The sequence below is a fragment of the Gossypium raimondii genome, chromosome 9 (genome assembly GCF_025698545.1).
Source record: "Gossypium raimondii isolate GPD5lz chromosome 9, ASM2569854v1, whole genome shotgun sequence".
Lineage (NCBI taxonomy): Eukaryota > Viridiplantae > Streptophyta > Magnoliopsida > Malvales > Malvaceae > Gossypium > Gossypium raimondii.
The window spans coordinates 33735311-33757183 of NC_068573.1; the positions used below are offsets into that span (position 1 = coordinate 33735311).

The 21873-nt window shown below is 30.6% G+C and overlaps 3 protein-coding genes across 4 annotated transcripts; 2 read left to right on the forward strand and 1 right to left on the reverse strand.

The window, feature by feature from the left end:
• The first annotated feature begins 2091 nt into the window (after window positions 1-2091).
• Window positions 2092-3853, forward strand: LOC105799162 (uncharacterized). The gene is made up of 3 exons (XM_012629569.2): window positions 2092-3222; window positions 3379-3435; window positions 3529-3853. Exons 1-3 carry the CDS (start codon window positions 2520-2522, stop codon window positions 3624-3626), a joined length of 858 nt encoding a protein of 285 aa, XP_012485023.1. The 5' UTR covers window positions 2092-2519; the 3' UTR covers window positions 3627-3853.
• A 4899-nt stretch (window positions 3854-8752) lies between these two features.
• LOC105799163 (peptidyl-prolyl cis-trans isomerase CYP19-4) lies at window positions 8753-10983 on the forward strand. Its single transcript, XM_012629570.2, has 7 exons — window positions 8753-8920; window positions 9192-9270; window positions 9772-9819; window positions 9911-9934; window positions 10146-10328; window positions 10454-10529; window positions 10625-10983. The coding sequence occupies exons 1-7, from the start codon at window positions 8846-8848 to the stop codon at window positions 10761-10763; spliced, it is 624 nt and encodes a 207-aa protein (XP_012485024.1). The 5' UTR covers window positions 8753-8845; the 3' UTR covers window positions 10764-10983.
• Window positions 10984-15117: 4134 nt separating this feature from the next.
• Window positions 15118-17769, reverse strand: LOC105799164 (inositol 3-kinase). Of its 2 annotated transcripts, XR_008189026.1 has the most exons (3): window positions 16677-17769; window positions 16270-16464; window positions 15410-15558 (listed from the first exon to the last, which is right to left on the reverse strand). XR_008189026.1 is itself a non-coding variant. In XM_012629571.2 (2 exons), the coding sequence occupies exons 1-2, from the start codon at window positions 17535-17537 to the stop codon at window positions 15304-15306; spliced, it is 1116 nt and encodes a 371-aa protein (XP_012485025.1). In that variant the 5' UTR covers window positions 17538-17768; the 3' UTR covers window positions 15118-15303. The 2 variants fall into 2 exon arrangements, 1 of the variants encoding a protein (XP_012485025.1); XM_012629571.2 differs by lacking the exon at window positions 16270-16464 and having other exon boundaries at window positions 15118-15558; window positions 16677-17768.
• Window positions 17770-21873: the final 4104 nt, after the last annotated feature.

The window sequence follows — 21873 nt, forward strand, 5'->3', positions numbered from 1 at the left end:
GCTCATCGCCAAATAATTTGCCGAACTCAAATTAAAGTTGAATAGTTGAGAGTTAAAGTTGTTATTACGTCAATTTTAAAATTTGTCATTGTTAACTAACTGGTGATAAAAAAAGACAATCAAATAATTAGGTGCTCATTTTGTAACTTTTAATAGTTAGATGATAAAAAAAATTATTAATAGTTGGATAACTACTAATATAATTTACCCTATTTTTTTTTTTTATGAATTCACCACTAATAATTAATAAATATTATTTTAAATGAGGCTTGTAACCAAAGTTACCCTATGAATAAAAATGAAAATGGCCCCATAGTGTTGCCTGATGATTATTGCGTCATTTTTTTATGAGACTAATTTTTCCCTTTCGATTGGCTCTCAAATGTTTTTATTATTGGAAAAAAAAAACTTTAAATATCTAATAATCATGAATTAAAATGTGATTTTATAAAATAAGAACCATTCTTTTGTATTGATATGTTTCAAAGACTTTGATGACAGCTCTAATCCCCAAAATACAACAATAATTCGTAACAAATGAATTTAATAATTCATATATTTATACTAATTGGATATACTGGTAAGATTTTTTATATTTTCATTTAAAAATTAAAATTATAAATTATATTTTAAATTGAGAGTTTTTAATAAATAGAGTTTATAGGAGTAAGAATTATATGAAATAGAGATATTATTTATTTTAATACTTTAATGCCCACATCACCAATTTCATCTTGAATTTTAAAATTTTCATTTAGATTTAATTTTTTAAAATGAAAATACTAATGTGACATTAAACTATTAAAAAATAATATAAATAATGTGACATCTATATTTCATATAATCTTTTTTCAAATTTATATTATGAAATATTGTATGGATTAAACTGATCCCTTTTATATACACAAGTAAAAATCAAACTTTTCTTTTTCTAAAATGGTTGGTGGTACACCACTTCAAAGGTATGCCAGATATTTAAGATGAGTTGATAAAAATATTATGTTGAAAAAGTAAGCTGATGGATTCAAAATATTTAAGATGTGAGTTTAGTGCAATTTATTTTTTTGATTTTATAAATATTAATATTTTTTGTTTAAATATTATGTAATTATGTTATATGACATTAAGTATATAATATCAAAATATAAAAATTAAAAGTATTTAAATTGTTTATGTCTAAAATTTTAATAACAAGAAAAAATTGAAAAGCAAAGAGTATATAAATTTAATATATATTTTAAGAATTGTTTATGTAATAGTTTTTGAAAATATATGCAAATAAAATTAGTAAATATAAAAATAAAATTTCATATTTTTATAAAAAAATTAATAAATATAGATTAACATAAAGATATAATCCAACTTAGAGAAAATTTGAAGTTAATAATTTAGAGTTAAATTAAAGTTAAACAACTAAAGATATTATGTTATTATATATATTCGTGTTAAAATATGTGATAAATCAGAAAAGCATTCAAATAGTAAGCTTGTCACCAGCAAATTCGAAGGTCATCTACAAATTCTCCCCTCCGGGACGATCATCCTGATAAGTACAGGCCATTTGTTATCCGAGTTTTAGAGTCTTTATCAGGAACATGAAGTTCTTGGTTGCTAAATATCACATGGGCTCAACTAGACATTCATCCCACACATTCCATAATGATGACTTAATGGTAAGTCCAATACGTTAACATGACTTTACACGGAACTCTCGAACTCCAAGAACAAAAAAGAAAGAATCGACTCTCCAAAATACCAAGCCTACACTATGCTAATTCACCTTCAACCTTCAGCTTCCATACTCTCCTTATCTTTACTCTGTCTAACTTTCGGCTCTCCACCTCAACTGAGTGAATTAACGTCCACAGCAATCACCACTTTCTCTATTTTTTATTTTCTTTTGGTTATATCATTGTATCAACAGATATGATGTGTCCATCTCTTTGATTCGGCCACCTAAGTTGACTTTTCCATATCACATTCCACACCCTCCTATTCCTATATGGCCCGGCGTTCAACTTGGCTTGGACCACGTATCCATTTGACTTTTTTTTGTAGTATTGGCCATCATTAGCAAGTGCCAAACCCATCAATTGAGGTAAGTTGAGAAACCGGAGAAAGGATGGATGAGCTCAGACTCCAGGTAAGCCCGCCGGATTTGACTCCTGTTTTACATTCTTTGATTCGTTAATTGCACATTAGATAAGGCCAGACATACATACATACTTACATACATAACTTCTTTTTCTCTGATTCGAGTTAAGTCATTGGATTTCTGAATTTGGATAGTAATTCAAGATTTTAAATATGTGTAACATCTAGTTTCTGTTTCTGTCTAACTCTGACCGACGACATTGACCGGTCCTCCTTCCGTAGAAAATTTCAAGGTTTTATGACTCGCCCAGTTGAAAATTCAATCAATTTTAATAATATTATATATAGAAATATAGATAGACACAACCATCGACTCTGCAAATTACCCAAAAATCAAATCAACCAGCAGAAGAGTTTAAGATAATATGAGAAACTCAGCCCCAATTGCTTTACTCATCATTCTATTATTCATTCCAATCCAAGCAAGAAACCATCCTCCACCTTGTTCTACTTCATGCGGAGATATCCACAACATCGGATACCCGTTTCGCCTCAAAGGAGACCCACCCCACTGCGGCGACCCTGACTACGAGCTTTACTGCGACAACCACAATCGAACCATCCTCAACTTCCACGCCGGACTCTACTACGTCAACAACATTTCCTATGCCCAACGCCTTATCCGCCTCGTCGACATCAACTTAGCCGCCGGAAACTGCGGTTTGCCCTACAGATCTCTAGGATTAGAGGAAGTGGTGGGCGATGGTCGGTATTATAGACAGTATTTTAGCCCGCATGCCACTTTCGTGAGATGCTCAAAGGAAATTAATAGTATGGGTAGCAGCATGGTTCCCTGTTTGAGTGGGAATACGTCTCGGGTTTACCTTAATTACACTAACTACATGTTGTATGATTCTCATATTACAAGTGCTTGTGACATCATTGCCATGGTCCTCTCCGATCATAAGGTTGATCAGTTCCCATCCAGTTATGAAGAAATCCAGCGGACACTGCAGTTAGGGTTTGATCTGAGATGGGCAGTTGAGTGTAGGGATTGCAGGGCAGATGGTGGTTATTGCCAGTTTCCAACTCAAGAATCCAGCCGCTTTCACTGTAGCAAGGAAGATGGTAAGATTTCTTTACTCTTCTCCCTATTTATCCGCCTTTACACAAGCTTTTCATACCCATATTTATGGTAAAGCTTCAAGATGGCATGGTGTGAATATACTTATATACACTATATGTTAATTTGTACTGATTATGAATTAATATTTGTATATGCAGATTACGCTACCCAACTTCGGAACGCCATCTTGTTCCTTGCTTACGTCTTTGTAATCGGTAAGATTCCCAGATTTGGTGAAATCAAAGTAGTTGAAATTTAACTCCTATTTATTTCCATGAACTGAAATATTGTTTTATATTGTTCTGTAGGTCTCATACTGTTTTGCAGATACATCCTAGCTCCCCTTGTTATTTTTGCTTTTCTTCTCCATAAATGCTTCTCAAGCAGAAACAGGATCCCTCGATAAACTCAACCAAATTTACTCTCCAAGAAAACAAAAAAAATTTCAAATTCGTTCCGGTAGATTTACACTTTCTTTCCGGTAATTTTGTAACTATGTAATCTATATCTATATTATATATAAAAAGTTGGGATAATGTAACATTTCCTACTTTGTAATTTTATAGAATGTTTATTGTGATACATGTATTTTAAAAATGTTCAATACAGTATTTGAAGTATCAATAGATGTTACATTATCGCACATTTTCATAAAATGTTTAATGTGATTCCTAAACTATCAATACATGCAAATGATGAGAATTATAAGCTTTGAACTCAAGATATCGTGATCTTTACTATTTCAACTTTATCATTTTAACCAAAGTCACATTTGATTTTTGTATTATTTTTTAATTGTTACATAAAATGTTTTCACTCACACAGTAGGTGTATCATAATTTAGTTATATTTATTACAGTATTGTGTATAATTAGCTTCCTATCCTATGCGATGCACGAGTTTAGTTATATGTATCAATTAAAATATATTATATTTATTTCTTAAAATTTATTACAAAATTTATAAGAAATAATATGATTAAGAAAGTAATAAAATAAAATAATATAAATGTTTAATTTTTAGAATCTGTATAGTTGATATTCTGATAAATAGAAGTTAAGAATAAAAATTTAATATTAAAAATAAACATAAATCAATTACTGTGATAATATATTCAAAGTTAAATAATCATAACATATTATTTAAAATTTTAAAAATAAAACGAAAGTTCATTATGTAAAAATATTATATAAAAGTATAATATTAATATAACCTTAATAAACTAATCTGATAGTAGATTTTTAATACTAATAATTTTTTCATTTATGAATTATAAAATGTTTATAATACTACTTAATTTAGTTTTGTGTGATTATAAATGTATAATTTTGAATAATGTTATGGAAATATTAAATTTTGATAGAACAATGTTAAAATAATATTAACACTTATTATTTATTCTAATTAGATTTATTGAACATTATGTATTAGAAATTTACTTAATTTATTTATTTAAAATTAAAAATATAGTTTTTAATATTTATTAGTTAATCATTTAAATATAATAATAAAATTTATCGATTAATTGAAATTATATGTTAAGTATTAAAACCATAGAAATTAATATGCTTTTCTTAATTTAATAAAAGTAATGTTTTATAAATAAATAAATAAAGAAAAAAACCATACGATTTTTTTCATAAGTAATTAAAATATATAGTTAGGGAATATTTTAACTATGCCTACAAAACTTTATTTTTATTTGTATAAGAAAATATTACTTTTATACATATATATGGCTTTGTTTTACCCTTTAGTAGAGCGAGACACTTGACAAGCTGTATAACGACCCATAGCTCACTCCTTGCTATGCACCCCTTGCTAGGCCCACCAAAGCATAATCGTATCGTATAACCTTTAGGTCATTGATGTCAGAGCAAGACAATCTATGACACTAGTCGGACCATGCAGTATGCATCATGGCCACAACTGGCCTGTAATGACACTAACACCTAGCCAGCCCATGTAGGACATCGTACGAATTACCACACGACACTACGAGACAAGGGATGACCCACTATATAAGCTTGGGTGCATGAAGGTCCAAGGATCTTTTTCCTACTCTCCCATCATCTTCGTCATCACCCATTGCCCTTCTCCTCCTCCTTGCTATTCTTTAAGAGCACCTCCTCTCTCCTCCTTCACTCCACCAACTCCCCACCTAACCTAGGTGACCCAATACTTCTCTCCACCACTACTTCCTCATTATTGGTGACTAATATCAACAATCGGTGCAGTGAGTGTGGATCGAACTGCCATGGCTCACTCTCCTACTATCATTTCTAAAAATATATAAAACTGAAACCAAGACCTTCAGCAAACCTAAACACAACCCCAGAAACCTCCCCTGGCTGCTCAGCCACCCACAAACCTAAAGCAACAACAACACAACCAACAGCATTATCCACTTCCATCAGGGACATCCTCGTTTATTCCCTGCGACACCCTTGCCTAGCCCCCATACTATTAGTACATACCCACCATTATGGTACTATGCCTACCCCACCCAAGCCAACACCAACGACAGTGTCCAGCTTGTTGACCAAACCTCTCAAAACCCACAGTCGGGTTCCCAACATTTCACTGAAATGCAAGAAAAGATGAAAATATTGGAGGCCTAACTCTTCTAACAACTAAGGCTATACCAGGAACAACATGAGCACCAACCCAATCCTTCCTTAATAGACAACACAACCACCAACAAACACATAGAAGAGGGATTCATTTAGACTATATTACACTTCCACATAACATGAAATGTATATCTAGCTTATACACAAATCATGCTAGTATTAGAAGGATCAAATAATTACATATGCAACAATTCTAATTAACAAGACAAATATTCCAAATCATCATATGTGACAAATATATTGAACAATCCAAAATATATGAGACTAAAATAAGATATATATTAATACCAATGAATAAATAAAGAATAAAAATAAATTACATCTTATAAACTTGAAGAATCAAAACATCAAAATTTCTTTAACTACAATGAAGAGTTTAACAACACATGTTGAGAGAAAAACAAGAAGTAAAGAAAAAAAAATCAAAGTTGTCCCTTCCTTCTGATCCTAAAAATGTGTATGTTTAGGCTAAAACTAGAAAAGACAAAAAGGCCAAGTTAAAATAGCTTTTTTAGCTTCAACGTAACAGACTTGCAAGCCATTTTTGCAATTCTTTAAGTGTCCATAAGTCTCTTGCTTTGCCGCTTCATAAAGTTGGTAACATTATTTCCTTTGATTTGGATTTTATTATCTTTGACATCATATTCATAGTTACACATTCAAAACCTACTTTAGTGGTGCTTTACCTTTTCACTCTTTTATTTTTGAAATACTAATAAAGAAAAAGGGTGTCAATAAGCTTAAGTATGGAAAGCATAGAGAAGACATTTGCTGAGGTAGGGGAGAAACTACTTAAAGATATGAACCTGAAACTACTTAAAGAGATGAACCTTTCAACGTGGAATTTATGTTGCTGTAGGGGATCGACCCAATTAAGCAATGAATAAGTAAAAATAATAGACGAAATTGAAAAATTAAACACACAAATTTAATGTGGAAAAACCTCTCCAAAGAGGATAAAAAACCACAGGTAAAAATAATTTTACTATAATGACAAAAGAACAAAAAGTACAAAAGATAGAGATAAAAACTAAACTCCAAAAACCTGAAAACAAAGAACCCTCAAAACGTAAACAAAATTCTCTTAAAAATGTTATGAGTTCTAATATCTAATGGGTGTGTTTTCTAATATTGTAAAAGAGCCTATAATCAGAATTTAATTAAAAGATCGATTATTTCTCAAATTTGACTGAAATAAGAGTCATACTTAACAGTTGCAAATCTTGATCAACAAGTGTACAATAAAACTTGGCAGTAACTTAGAAGGCAAAGATGATTTCCCATCTAAGGGATCAGCTCAAGATGATCAATGCAAATATCAAGAAGCTGGTGGAAATAAAAAAGTGATCAGTACTCTAAAGATTTGGAAGGCGAGCTAGCAAACTAGTAAAGGGAAACCTTTGAGTCACTTTTAACAATAAGATGGGCTGAGATATACATCAAATCCCAGCATTTATCTAAAGAATTTGGTTAAGATATCCCAGCATTTATCTTAAGAATTTGGTTCAAGTGCATTTTATTGTTTTGCATTTCCATCATTTGTTAACCAAACTGTATGAACAATATCGTGCCTCTAGTTTTAACTATTACTCTTTTGTCATACTATAATGTGGCAGCACCAATAGACCACTAAAAGCATTTCATAAACAAGCCAAATTCGGTTGTTAATTCAGTGCTCTATATTACAGTGTGATGTGTTATTATACTTGAATATTTGGTTATGTTTCCCGAAAAGAGAAACTATGCGAAGCTTATTTTATACGTTTTTTTTCTCACATATATCGAACCCAATGTTTATTTTGCAAAAATTGTATCTAGGTCCTCTAGTCACCAACTTCACTCACTTTTTCTTTTCTTTTCAGCTTTATACATAATACTGATTGCAATTCCTTCTTTGTTCAAGTCATCTTGGAAATAAGTCCTAATTCATCCATGTAGTGTCAAAAGCGTAAGGTTTTAGTATTCGAATAGTACTTGACATCGGGGATGGTAGATGAAACTCCAAAATGAGGAATATTCTGCAACCTTTTTTCTCTACAAGTTTGCCTGTGCACATAAAGATTGATCTCAACTCGTTTGCAACATCGGAACAACCTTAGTGATCTTGAAAGCTAACACCTGGGAGAACCATTCTTCTATCCATTCCTTATGTATTAACAGAGAACACCATTCCTTCAGCAGGTTTTCAACCATCTCTTCCTTGCAAACCACCACTAAGACATGATTTTTCACCTTTTATAGTAGGAATATAAATACCCCATATTGAATTGCATGGAATTGACATAAAGTTCCGACTTCAAAGCTGGAACTTGCAGGATCCAACTTTATCCTTCAATCGTTTAAACTCATCTATTTCACCAATAATTGAAAACCTCATACAATTTGCTAAATAAATATGGTGTTACTTTCATGGGTAAACTACACACTGAAGCACGAAGAATTGCTTAAAATTTAGAAGGATTTATATAAAAATATTTGACTTTGAAAATAGACTTAGGAAAAGAAGTTAGACGGTTTTAAATTAATAATATCTTATATTATATAATTTATAACATATAAAATTAAATTTATATTACTGTACTATAAACATTAAAAAGATTAAAGATTAAAATATTTATAATTTTAGTAAATAAAAAATATATAAAATTAAATTAAAAATAATATAAATATGTTTTAAATTTTTTTTAAAATTAATAAGATAGCTTAAAATACACTTAAATTAGTTATATTAATCCCATATATCTGGCCGAATTTTCACGGGCCATAAACCCTATGTTGAGATATATGAGAAAAAAAACTGTTGTACAACATGGTTGAACCCACCAGCCAATGACATTCAACCAAAACATCCATCCAACTACGTGGCGCACGTTCATTGGTTGATCAGTCTAGCTGTGACGTCCTTTCCCGTATATAGTTCTTCTTTACTCCTCCCTGCTTCAGTCCATAACAATAATCGCCTACGAAAGTTGAAACACAAAAGATCGAAGAGATGGATAGATCAAGATTGCGGTCTCTCACCTTGCTTTGCACTTTGGTTCTTCTTGGATCTCTAGCTTCTACTCAGGTTCACTTTTTGTTCATGTTCTGGGTTTTGTTTTTGGTGTTGATCCGTGAATAAAATGTGAAAATCTCTTTATATTTTGTTAAGATCTTCTGGGATTTTTCTGGGTTTATTGACCGATTGTTTAATTATTCTGTCTTTCTTTGTTTCACTTAATTTACTGAGCATAAGATTGGTGGTATATTTCTTTATAATTAGATAGATGAATTTGTCGATAATCAGATGTAATTAGTGAATTTCGTTATTTGATGTGTTTTTTTCTTGGAATTTTCAGGCAAAGAAGTCCAAGGAAGATCTGAAAGAAGTTACTCACAAAGTTTACTTTGATGTTGAAATTGCTGGAAAACCTGCTGGTATGCTTCCACTTTTCGTACTTACGGATTAATCCCATTGGATCTGTGATAAAAGCTTAAATGCTATCCCTTAAGCTGTGACACGAATTGTCCAACAATGGTGTATGTGGAAATGTTTCTTTGAACAATTTGCAGATAGGGATGGACTTTTCTTTTGGCAAGGTAAAGTATAGGGGTTGTTCAAGGATTGAACTCGGAACTAGTGTCAACTGAAGACTTTGATATCAAGTCTTCTATCACTCCATAGATTTAAATAGTAAAGAGTGGTGAAAGTAACTTAGCTTTCTATATACCGTTATTTTCTAAAAGTGGGTGAAAGCATCCTGGACTTAGTGCCTTAAGAAGAAATGAAGATTTAGTTTGACAGGGGGAGAGAGCTTTAATTGAATCATTTCCGTATAGATTTCTGGATAGAAGTTATATGTTGCTTCGCATTATAGCTGCTTATGCTTTTCGGTTTAGAGTTAGACAGCTCAAAGATTACTGAACTATTGTTCTCAGGTCGAATTGTCATTGGACTCTTCGGAAAGGCGGTTCCAAAAACAGCAGGTATGATGGTGGTATGGCTACATTAATGGCTGTAGTCTGTGATTCTCCTAGCAGTTATTTTTCTAATCGGCTTAAACTTTCTTATATGCAGAAAACTTCCGAGCACTATGCACAGGTATGAGTTACTTAATCTCTTTGATCAACCTTTGTTAATGTAAATAAAGATGTAATAGCTGTAGGACTAGGGAAAACCATAAGCGACAGTTGTTGAGAAATGAAAATGAAAACAAAAACGAAACTGAAGATTCACTGGCCTTTTGTGAATGGCTCCTTAGAAACTTTTATTTAAAGTAGAGCCTTTTTTTAGATTGGGTTTTCTATTACAGGTGAAAAAGGTGTTGGAAAGAGTGGGAAACCTCTCCACTTCAAAGGAAGTGCTTTCCACCGGATTATTCCAAACTTCATGATTCAAGGTGGTGATTTTACACTTGGTGATGGAAGAGGTGGAGAATCAATCTATGGTGAGAAATTTGCTGATGAGAATTTCAAGCTGAAGCACACTGGACCTGGTGAGCCAATATGCCATTATTAATATCAAGTGCAATATATAACTTAAAGAAAGACTGAAATTTTAGGACAGGACTGAACCCTTTTTTCTTCTTCTTTTTTTTTCCCCCTTTTTTGTGGAATATAGGGCTTTTGTCAATGGCAAATGCGGGTCCCGACACCAACGGCTCACAATTCTTCATCACAACCGTGACAACCAGCTGGTAAATAACAAATTGACGATCGCAAACAGTTAAAGATGTTTATAGTTTTCAGGTTTTACATTGTTGGTAATGATTGGCTACTATTTATCTTACAGGTTGGACGGCAGACATGTTGTTTTCGGAAAGGTGCTGTCTGGAATGGACGTGGTTTACAAAGTCGAAGCGGAAGGAAGGCAGAGTGGCACACCCAAGAGCAAAGTTGTGATTGCTGACAGTGGTGAACTCCCTCTGTAATTATCAAAGCTCAAACTTGGGTCTTTTCTTTATTCCAATTAAGTCCATGATAAATCCTCCAAGATGAACCTTTTTTTTTTTTTTTGCTTTTTTGTCCTAGCAGACTCTGGTTAGCTGATAAGAATCATATCTTTCACTTGCTCTATGATATGTTATGCGTAGCCTTAAAAACTTATAAGATTTGGTTACTGGGTGATTACAAACAGCCAAGAGTTTTTCAGCCTTTTGAGACCTCGTTTAAAACTTGTCAAACTGCAAGAAGATTTGTCAATCCCAACATCTGAGTCTTCATAGACATGGGGTGTAATGAGTCAAATAAATTGGCTATACTAAACATATATAAGTCATCTTTCTTTTTTAATTATTTTAAAATTATCTTTTTAATTATCTAAAAATAAAATCAATCTCTTTATTTAACCTTTAAATAATTTTAATATATTTCATTTTTTTAAGAAACTATCCAACGAGTAACCAAACTTCCTCTCGCCACTATTGAATTAAGCTACAACATTCCCACCATCCCACTATCACTAAACCCCATCATAACCTTCAACCATCACCTCCGTCATAGCCGGGTTTTTTACAAAAATGTTATAAAAAAATAAAAAATAACTAAAATATTATAATTTTTTTTATTTACCAAAATATATTTTTTTTATTTATCAAAATATATCAAAAAAATCAAAAAAACAAAAAAAAAAACCTGACACTAGCTTGATCAGGCCAATTAAATTGGCGGCACCAAAGGTGCCAAATAAATTGGTGGCACCATGGTGCCAAAGGAAAAAAAAGTGTGTAATTGCTTTCTAAGTCCTCATTATTTATTATTTTCTTTTTATTCCTCTTCAACTCATTTTTTTATTTAATAACTCTATTTTAATTTAATAAACTATTCTCATTTAATAACTCTATTTTAATTTAATAAACTATTAAGTAATACTTAATTTTTTTAAATTAAAATAGAGTTATTAAATGAGAGAATTCTAATTAAGTGACCATCTGCAGTTTCAAGGACTTGACATGCAAATTTACCATTTTAAATTTTGAAAGTGAATTTGTGCTAAAATTGAAATGTGGCTAATTGCCTTCTAAGCCCTCCTTATTTATTATTTTCTTTTTATTCCCCTTCAACTCATTTTTTTATTTAATAACTCTATTTTAATTTAATAAACTATTCTCATTTAATAACTCTATTTTAATTTAATAAAATATTAAGTAATACTTAATTTAATAAACGACAATTTTTCTTCCTTAAACCCCGCTAGTAATAAAATATTCATTTCTTAAAATATCTCATATCGTAGGCAGAAATAAGGAAATGGGCAGATTTATCCTAACGGAAACAACTGTCACAATATTGTTTATAATGTTAGGCAACATGTATAATAAACAAAATCATACCAAAAGAAAAAGTGACATTAGCCCATCTTTGAGAATTGGTAAAATTTTTACTTATTTATTATTTCCTTTTGTAGTATTTTAATGAAGTGTATGAATATATGATTTAATGAAAGAAATCCTTTAAAGTTGATGTACAATATATGCTTCAATAATTATTGGTTATCTAATAAGTTAATCCCTCACATGCATTCATGTTATCATAAATTTTTTGTAAACATATTGATTAATTTTCAATAATTAGTCAATGTCCCTGAATTAATTTGATCAATGACCCTTCACCGTGTTGAGTAAGAATTTTTTTAATAACAAGATGTCTTTAACCGAATAATTTTAAACAACTTTTAACACACTTTTAAAATTATATCAAAATAGATTTAATATTTTTAGATAATGTTCAAACAATTTTAAAAATTTTAAAGAGTAATTCATCAGGAAAATTAATTTTAACAGATATTTAATTTTAAAATATTATTCCAAATACTTTTTTGGAATATTTGAAATACTGTTTAAAAGAAAAAAGTTTTAAAAATAAAAGAAAATATTTATTTAAAACTCTTATTTCAAATATAATTAAGAACGGAAAAAATTTTAAAAAATGCTTCTAAAATAAAATTTTCATATATTTTAAAAATTATTTTAAGCATATCATTAAATGTTCATTTTCCTATATTATAATTAAATACCTAAATTTTTTGATTTAAAATGATTTAAATATAAGATTTGAAATTTAACATTTAATGATTTTGAATTTAAATAAAAATTAAACAAAAAATGAAGTATTTAATCTAATATATACATTAATCTTAAAATATAATTTTAAAAATATTTTATATTTTCTAAATAATAAATAAGAAACCAAATTAAAACATCAATCTTAATTACATTAAAAAATAATTACATTTTATAAAAATTCCACTTATGAAATTAATAAATAATAAATAATTGTTGTAATGTAATACATTAAATACAACCATTTAAAATGAAATAAATAGAATAAATACCAAAAAATGTTATAATATGTACTATATTCTTAACTAAATTGCGGTCCCTAAAATTTATTTTAAATATTTTTATACGTAAAAGGGTAAATATAAAATGGGGTATAAATTTAAATAAATTAAAACTCTAATTATCCTAATTTAATACATAAAAATATAATTAAAACTCTAAAATAAAACAGTAAATATAAAACTCTAATTATAACTCTAAAATTAAATATTTTTATACATAAAACGATAAATATTATTTAACATATTAATTTAAATAAATTAAAACTCTAATTGTCTTAATTTAATTAAATATGCTAAAAAATTTAGGGCGAACTATTTTCATTCAAAATAATGGATGAAAAAATTTTGCGTCTGGCCAAACTTGGATAAAAATGGTTTTTGCCCTCAAACTTAAATTAAATAAATTTTAAATGCTTTTATTTGAAATTTAATTGTAAAATATATAAATATTACTATAAATTAATATATATTTTATATTTTTAAAAGGAATAAATCTTAAAATTATATATGAACTTTGATTTAATGTGTAATTTGATACATTAAATTTGATTTGGTGTAATTATACACATAAAACTTTGATTGTAATTCAAATATATACACGAAACTTTAATTTTATTCAAACATACACGTTTAAATAAATAGATACATCAATTTATTTTAATATTGGATAAATTATGTGTATGTAATATATAAACATAAAATAATATTATATCAATAATTATGTTAGTAATTTGTGAAAAATGGATCAAATCAAAATTTCATGTGTAAAATTGCACAAAATCAAAGTTCAAATATAAAATTACACATTAGATCAAAGTTGATTGTAATTTTGAGATTTTATCCCTTTTTAAAATAGTAATATGAGTTATTTGGATAGGTTAGGCCGTTAGGCCAAGTTAAACCCAAGCTCAGGCCTAGAATTTTTTTAAATTCAAGCTTGGTTCATGAATAAGTATATTTATCAAATGTTTACAAAATAAGATACTTTTTTATTTTCAAATATAAACTTTTAGAGAATATTTTAATAGAGATCTGATTATGCGAATCCAATAATTATGTAGTGAATGGAGAGTGCTCTTTAAACAAATACCTAGAGAGGTGAACTTAGCTTCTGATATTTTAGCTGGGTTGATGAAAGGTTCTCCCATAGGCATGAGAATATTTTATGTTGCTCCTCCATAGGTTGATGATTAGTTACGGACAGACAAACGCGTTATAACATCCAACCCAGATACTATTGTTAACTTGTAATTAAAACTTTTATATCTTGTTACCAAAAATAAAAAAATCTCTTCATTTGAGTTTTTTTTTTCACTTTCTAAAATCATTTTATTTATGAAATGTTGATAAATTTGTACAAAAAAATAAAACATATTTTAATAAATACACACAATCGATCATGTGAAACACAAGTTTTTGAAGTTTTATTGTGATTAAAATTAAAAATGTTTTAAAATTTTAATTATTATTATGAACACATATACATGGTTATTGTAAAATGTAAAAGGAATAAAATATATATTTTATGTTTTTCTTTTAATGAAGATAATTTTATTAACCATGTACGATCATGTTAAATTCGGTAAAAATTCTGTTTTTGTTTTAATAAATTTTGAGATTGAATTTAATTTTGAATTTCTTTCACAATTTAATTTTGACTAATAAATAAAAAGTATGGATTTCATTTAAATAAAGTTTTCAAGTAATATATTTAGAAGAATTTTATATCAATATTTATAAGATTGAGTTTTAACAAAAATAAAACAAATTTAAAGCATTTAATGTAAATAGATTCTTAAATAAAATTTAATAGAATTCATAAACACATTTAGGAAATTGTATATAACATAACAGTAATATTGAAATTTATATAAAATTATTAAATAATTTTAATTGATATATATAACCAAATCCAACTTTTTATTGTTGAATTTATCCAAATATTTGCAATTCTCATGTAAAATTTTGAATAGATATCATATCAGGCAGGCATTCTTCCTAATATTTACTAATTTAGAATGTGCCATTGATTTTCTGGGCAAACAAAGCTCCAAGAGATTTCTTCACTCTCCAACTTTATTTGATACAACAGCCCCAAAGGGTAAATGCTCCTACTATACTCGGTATGCTTAATTTGATTTATCATAAACAGAATTTAGTAAAAACTTTTGCTGTCCCTTATATTGAGGCCGGTTAACCTGCTCTACGCTCCCTGGTGATCTTGAAAGATCCCGTCGACATTCCGCCGAAACTAATTTAGATGAACTAAGGGAAGCATGGAACTCGTCATGCCCAGCCGGCTTTGAGAAACTCACCTCATCATCTCTTCTCTCCAACCAGCACGTACCCTGCACCTTCCTTGTTTGCACCTCCTCCTTAATTCTCTGGAATGTCAAAAAAAGAGAATAAAAAACCACCTTATGAAAGAAGCATACACCGGTTTTATATCCGAACCAACACAATTTCGTATATAAAACATCGTTAATATTCTTCAAGTCTAGAAACATAGTGTATAATCATTTGATCCAGATAAAGAGAGTAAAAGCCAAGTGCCTCCATGCTGAGGGAGCTAATTGCTTATGAATAGCAGCACATTACAAGTTCCCTAAAAATAACAAAAAATTAATAGGAAGCAGATGTGTTTTGTTTCAAGACTAAGACATGTCGTTTGGGAGTAAGTCTTTAACATGAATGTCAATTCATAAACAAAGCTCGGCACAGGATAATAATAACAACTGAATGTCTCTTATGCGAGAGAATTGGTGAAGGTTGAGATATACCTTGACATTTCAAGAATAAGAATAATACCAACTGAAAGAACTTCACAAGAAATGTTTTGGCAAGCAATTTTAGCAATGTCATTTTGTAAAATCTTCAGTCAATCAAATCATCACCTCATAGTAACAATAGCACAGAAAGCAAAGGGGAGGAAAAAACCCTTCAAAAACACACAAAAGAAACCAGGCAGAGTTTCCTAAGGAAAGAACTTTGAAGTTACAAATCCCAGTTTTCGACATGCAACAAAACCGAATGAAAGTATATATACGATGCATTCACCCACACAATGAAGCTACCACGGTCAACTGCATATTTACCATAGACTAGAATCAGGATCCTATATGTTAACCATGACAAGAAACCTATAATTCCTTTCCAACTTCAAATCATTGACAAAAGAGCAGCAGCATCACTGCATTATATGGTCTGCCTTTCCCATTTACCCCCAGCTTCCAACACAGAGATCCACATAATTCACTCCCTTGAAGAATATTGCTAAGCATGCACTTGTGCTACACAAACGAAACTTTCAATCAATGCACATTTTAAATTGTTCCATTTACCAACATAAATTTCATCCCAAGTTAAAGTCTCCAAAAATTCACAAATTTTCAGGGGGAAAAAGAACATATATGAAAACAGTACCTAAATGTCAACTAAAACAATTTCATATCAATGAGAATAACATAAAAAAAAAATAACCTCAGAATATGAAGAAACAAACCTGCAACAATCTCAAGTCGAACTTAGGGAGACCAATATGAGCCACGGTAAGCGAGCCAAAAAAGTTGCCCACCAAAGCAGCATCGGGAACAACCAACCCATGGACCAATCCGCCGACAAACCCACCCAAAAAACTATCTCCGGCACCGGTTGGATCAATCTGGTTTGCCCCAAAAGGCGCAATTTTCATCTCCCCATCTTTCCAATAAACTTCACATCCATCTTTCCCATGGGTTACCACCACACAACACCATAGCCTCACTTCCTCAACCTCCATAAACAGTGCCTCGTCCGAAGAGGCCTTCAAAAACTTTAATCGCGGTAACAAATGGTAAAACCCACTCTCTTTTAACCGCACAAGCTTTACCGTCCCGTTTTCGTCGAAAGCACGGATCAAAGCTTGGATATCAACGAAAACGGCGTCGCATATCTCCACCATTCTTTCCAGCGTTTCCGGTAATATCTCCCCGCCAACCCCAACCGCCATTCCAAAATCGAACTTTCTATCGGGTAGATCCGATGGATTAATCGGATCGCAGACTTCGACCCGTTTCAAGACCCGGTCCTGATGAGCATTTTCGCTATAACCCTGATCGAAATAGGCGTGGAAGACGGTGGTTTTGGAAGTGGGGATGACGATGGGGTCGTGGTTAACAGGGTATTTAAAATCGACCCCAACTTTAGAGGTTAAATGGAAAGAAACGGAAAGGCCGGTAAGGACGTTGGAGATGAAAGAGGCTGCTCCACCAAGGGTTTCGGCGACGACGGCGCCGCCTTGGAGAAGGACATCGTGGCAGTAGTTACCGACAATGAGAACACTTTGAATTGGGGTGTTTGGGGATTGAGGGATGGTGGTTACCATGGTGGAGAGAAGGTGAAAAAGAAAAGGAGGGAGCTTTGTTGTGGTGAGTTCTGATCTGAGATCATGGAAGATGAAAAGGAAAACAATGGAGAAAGGTTTTAAGAATTGAGGGAATCCATTGAAGAGAGAGAGAGATTTAGAAAGGAAGACATGAAAGCTGTAAAAGGAAGACAAAACAAAAATCTAGGTGTCAAGAAGGGGAGGACGCGCGCCAGATACTGGTTTATTTGAGGCTTATTTATATATATAGGTAGCAAAAAGGCCAAAAACTACACACCAATTAATAGAAGAAAACAAGGGTTATTTCACATTTCGTCTTTAAACTATCATTTCAATTTTAAATTCATCCTTCAATTCCAAAAGTCTCTTTCTCAGTGAATATGTGTAGATGAATGAAATTTTGAATAAAAAGTAAAAACACTTCTCCATTTCCTCTCAAGAAAATTGGAGCAACTTAATCCTCATTAATTTTGAAAATGAGTAATTAAGGATAATTATGAAGCTCAATTTGTTATTATACCAATCAAAATTATGCCCAATTGAAGAAAAACATTAACAATGTGATTAATTATCCTTAGTTACTCACTTTCGAAATTGACAAAGATTAAATTACTCTTATATTTTGAAAGGGACCAATTTGCTCAATATCAAACTTGAAAGATACTAGAGAGGCCTCTTTTACCCAAAAAAATATTCTTTTAAGATGTTAAATCCAAGCTATTCGTATTTATAATTTGATTCCTAATTTTAAATATACTCTACATTAAAAGAATAAATCATTTGATCCAAATGCTTTAAATATTCAATTAGAAAATGGGACCAGTTTTAAAATTTAGAACATAGTTTGACAACTTATGACGGCAATAACTCAAAAACAAAATATGTTTTTAGAGGTTGTATAAAAGCTTATAAGAGGTACATTGAATCTTAGTTCAATTGATATAGTCATTATTATCTATAGAAAAAACGTAAGTTCAAGTGCATTAAAACGTATTATTCTCCTATTTATAAGTTGAGAAAAGATTATGATAATTTCAGATATTATTTAAAAAATATATAGACATAATAAAACTTATAATCAACCTAAGAAAACGATTGATTCCCACAATCCTTCGTGTCAAACAAATATAACTTATAGTCTTCTTTTCCCCAATTCTTCGTAATTACAAATTTAAAAATAAAATTATTTTAGTATTTTTTTATAAATTGTTAAAATAAAATGAAAAAAAAGCTATTAATGATTGGGTTCTTTTTGTGTAATGTACAATAAAAGGTATATAAAGTTCCAAAATTATATAAAATATATATAATTAGACTAACTATATGTAACTCCTGTTTGATAATTTTGACAAAATTACGTCAAAATTCATATAAAAATCTTGAAGTTTAGCTTCTTACAATGTTTAAATCATATTTGCTTACTCAAAAAAAAAATCAGATTAGAAGTCCCATAGAAAAACTCAGCCAAGTTTGATCACGTCTATACTTCATCAAATAATGTACTTATATCAAAAAATATATTAATTTAATTTCTATCATGTGCTTGAAAATCAAATTAAGTCACGTTTTAGCCACCATCTTATCCATGCAAGACTTATGAATATATAATCAAAATATAAATTCCTATTTTCTCTACAATAATAATACAACTATAAATTACCAAAAATGCTATAGTTTTATTAATCTTTTATAATTTTGTGAATAATTTTGATCTAATTAATAAAAAGAAAATTGTTTAAAGTCAACTAACCACTGAATCCTGAAAAAGCCCTTCCCCTATCCCTTTATCAAGAAGAAAAAAAGAACAGAGAATTTATGTTGTAATTTCTTTTTTAATTCCTGTTGCTGGTTTATGATTAAAAAAAATGGGGGATAAACCATATAAAGTTGAAGTAAGCAGAGAGTAATAATGGAAGGAATGAAATAATTGCCAATTTTAGATGCCAAAGTTGACAAGAAAAATACAGAATGAATTCAAGGAAGAATTCCATGGCATCTAAAATGGCTAGACGAAAGTAAAGGAATACGATTCTGCCTCATCCCCATCTATGCGTATGTATATATGTACATATATATACACACAAAAAAATCATAATAATTGTTTCGAATGTGATTCTACTTTTTGGAGCTTTACTTACAATCCTTTTTTCTTACCTATTGGATATCAAGATATGCAAAACTATGTTTGAACACAAACCACAGTTCACACAACATTATAACAACTGCTTAAGCCTAATCCATTCAAAACACAGCATGCAGCAGGGCAGGTTGTGTAAACCATCAACGATAAATAGCTTGCACATGAAGATTGTGGAAACAAACACAGCATCCGAAAAAGAGAGACAAAGCTATACTGTAAATCTAATTTCTTGTATTAGATTTGAACACGGTGATTGCAGACCGCATTGATTGATGGCTGACTCAATAAGTTAATTCAAGCAGTACAAAGAAACCAAAATTAGATTTTTTTTATTTACTACGTAAAGGTCAGGATATGATGATAGGATAATGTAAGTGATCAAACCAGCACATGAAGATTCTCAGTCAGCACGGATGCCGCCCATAAAAATCCTTGGATCAGGACAGCTCCCCAAGAAATGAGCTTGGGAGAAATCAAAGCCTGGGTTCTGCAGAGTGAAGATAACATATCGTTAGTGTAACATGCAAGTCATCCCTACAAGTGGTTGGAATATGGTTTGAACAAGGTATTGAGTCAAAAGCTTAACCATGTGATTCAGGCCTCAATGAACCACATTAGAATTGATAACAATTCAATCACACTCAACTAAAAGGAAATAAAAGAACAGCTAAAATGATAATTTTTACTTTGTTATGAAATGTTACCATTTATATACAAGTGATCAAAAGACAAATGAAATCCTGAAAAGAAAGTTTTACCGGCATCAAAACTCAAAGCATTCCATAATAAGCACATAATACTAGCATTTTTACTGCTACCAATTACAATGCAGAAATGTTTCAACTCTGAACCAACCTTAATATAGAACAGATCGAACTCCCATTTGTAGATCACATCTTCCTGTAATTCACAAAGTAGCTTCTTGGTTTATTAATTATTAATTTAATCTTGCTTTGTTCCATATAGGATACTGTTTTATGTCCTTATGTAGTATATTAGCCAAAAGTTATCTATGACAGTAGGACCTCAATAGAGATAAAATAGTTAGACATAAAAATAAAGAATAATTAGTACAAATTTAAACAAGCAATTAGAAAGATATGTAAAACCCTTCTAAAAAATAACACCTCTTCAAAATAAGCGGAACGTTTTCCTTCTTTTTGTCACAAACAAGTCATTAGAGTGGCTAAAAATTACCAATTGTGAACAATGACTAAAACATGTGGAAAAAATAATACCCCAACCAAACGTAGCATTAGTGTTAGAAGCTTCCTTTATATGACCATGCGTTTTCTCTAAGCGACAAGATACTGTGGAAGAACCGGGAAGTTAGTTCCATTACCCATGCCACATCAAGAGTCAAACAAAACTCGCAATATGCAGCTTCATGATGGTAGTCAAAAGAACAGATGCTTCTAGTGAGATCATGTTACGGACATGGAACTCTTAATAAAAATCTTAGGAGAAGTTAGGTAGGACTCTTAATAGAAGAAGTTATTTTATTATTCCCAGGAGAAGTTAATTGTTTTAGGACTCTTAGAATAGAAGTTGTGTTTGGTAGGACTTTAATTAGTGATATACTTTATCTAATTATTGTAATCTCTATTTAAAAGGGCCTACGGAATAATAAAAGGTAAGCAGAATTTTTATTAGAAACCTAAGAGATCTGGGTGTCTCTCTAATGAGTTCTAAGGTTTCAGTCTCCCTTGGACGAGCTGAACTATCAATCACAAAAGGTCGTTCTAAGAATTGAGATAAAGGGAAGGCAATTGATTTCGGCTTCCCCGTCAATCGCTTGGTGACACGATCCTATTCTCACATTCTTAACAGATCATTTTCCATTCCTCATCAATTCAGAAAGCACATAACTAAGACAAGATTTCATGCTTCTTGAGAAAAACCACTTCCAAAAGTCTGTAATTATAGTAGATAAGTAGCAACACTCCAATGTGAAACATATGCAGGTCAAGCATTAGCTAATGTGAGGCTTAAGTTATCAACACAATTGACACGTCAAATTCAGGTTATACTTGTCTTTGGAAATTTTCTTTTGTTAACACTTGTTACTATGATCATAGACACATTATAAAGTGACAAGCATGCGTTGAAAGAACTAATGTATGTAATTGATACAGCTATTGCTGGAAAATTTCAGGGGAACTATGGATCCACGCGAGAAAAATATAAATGCAACAA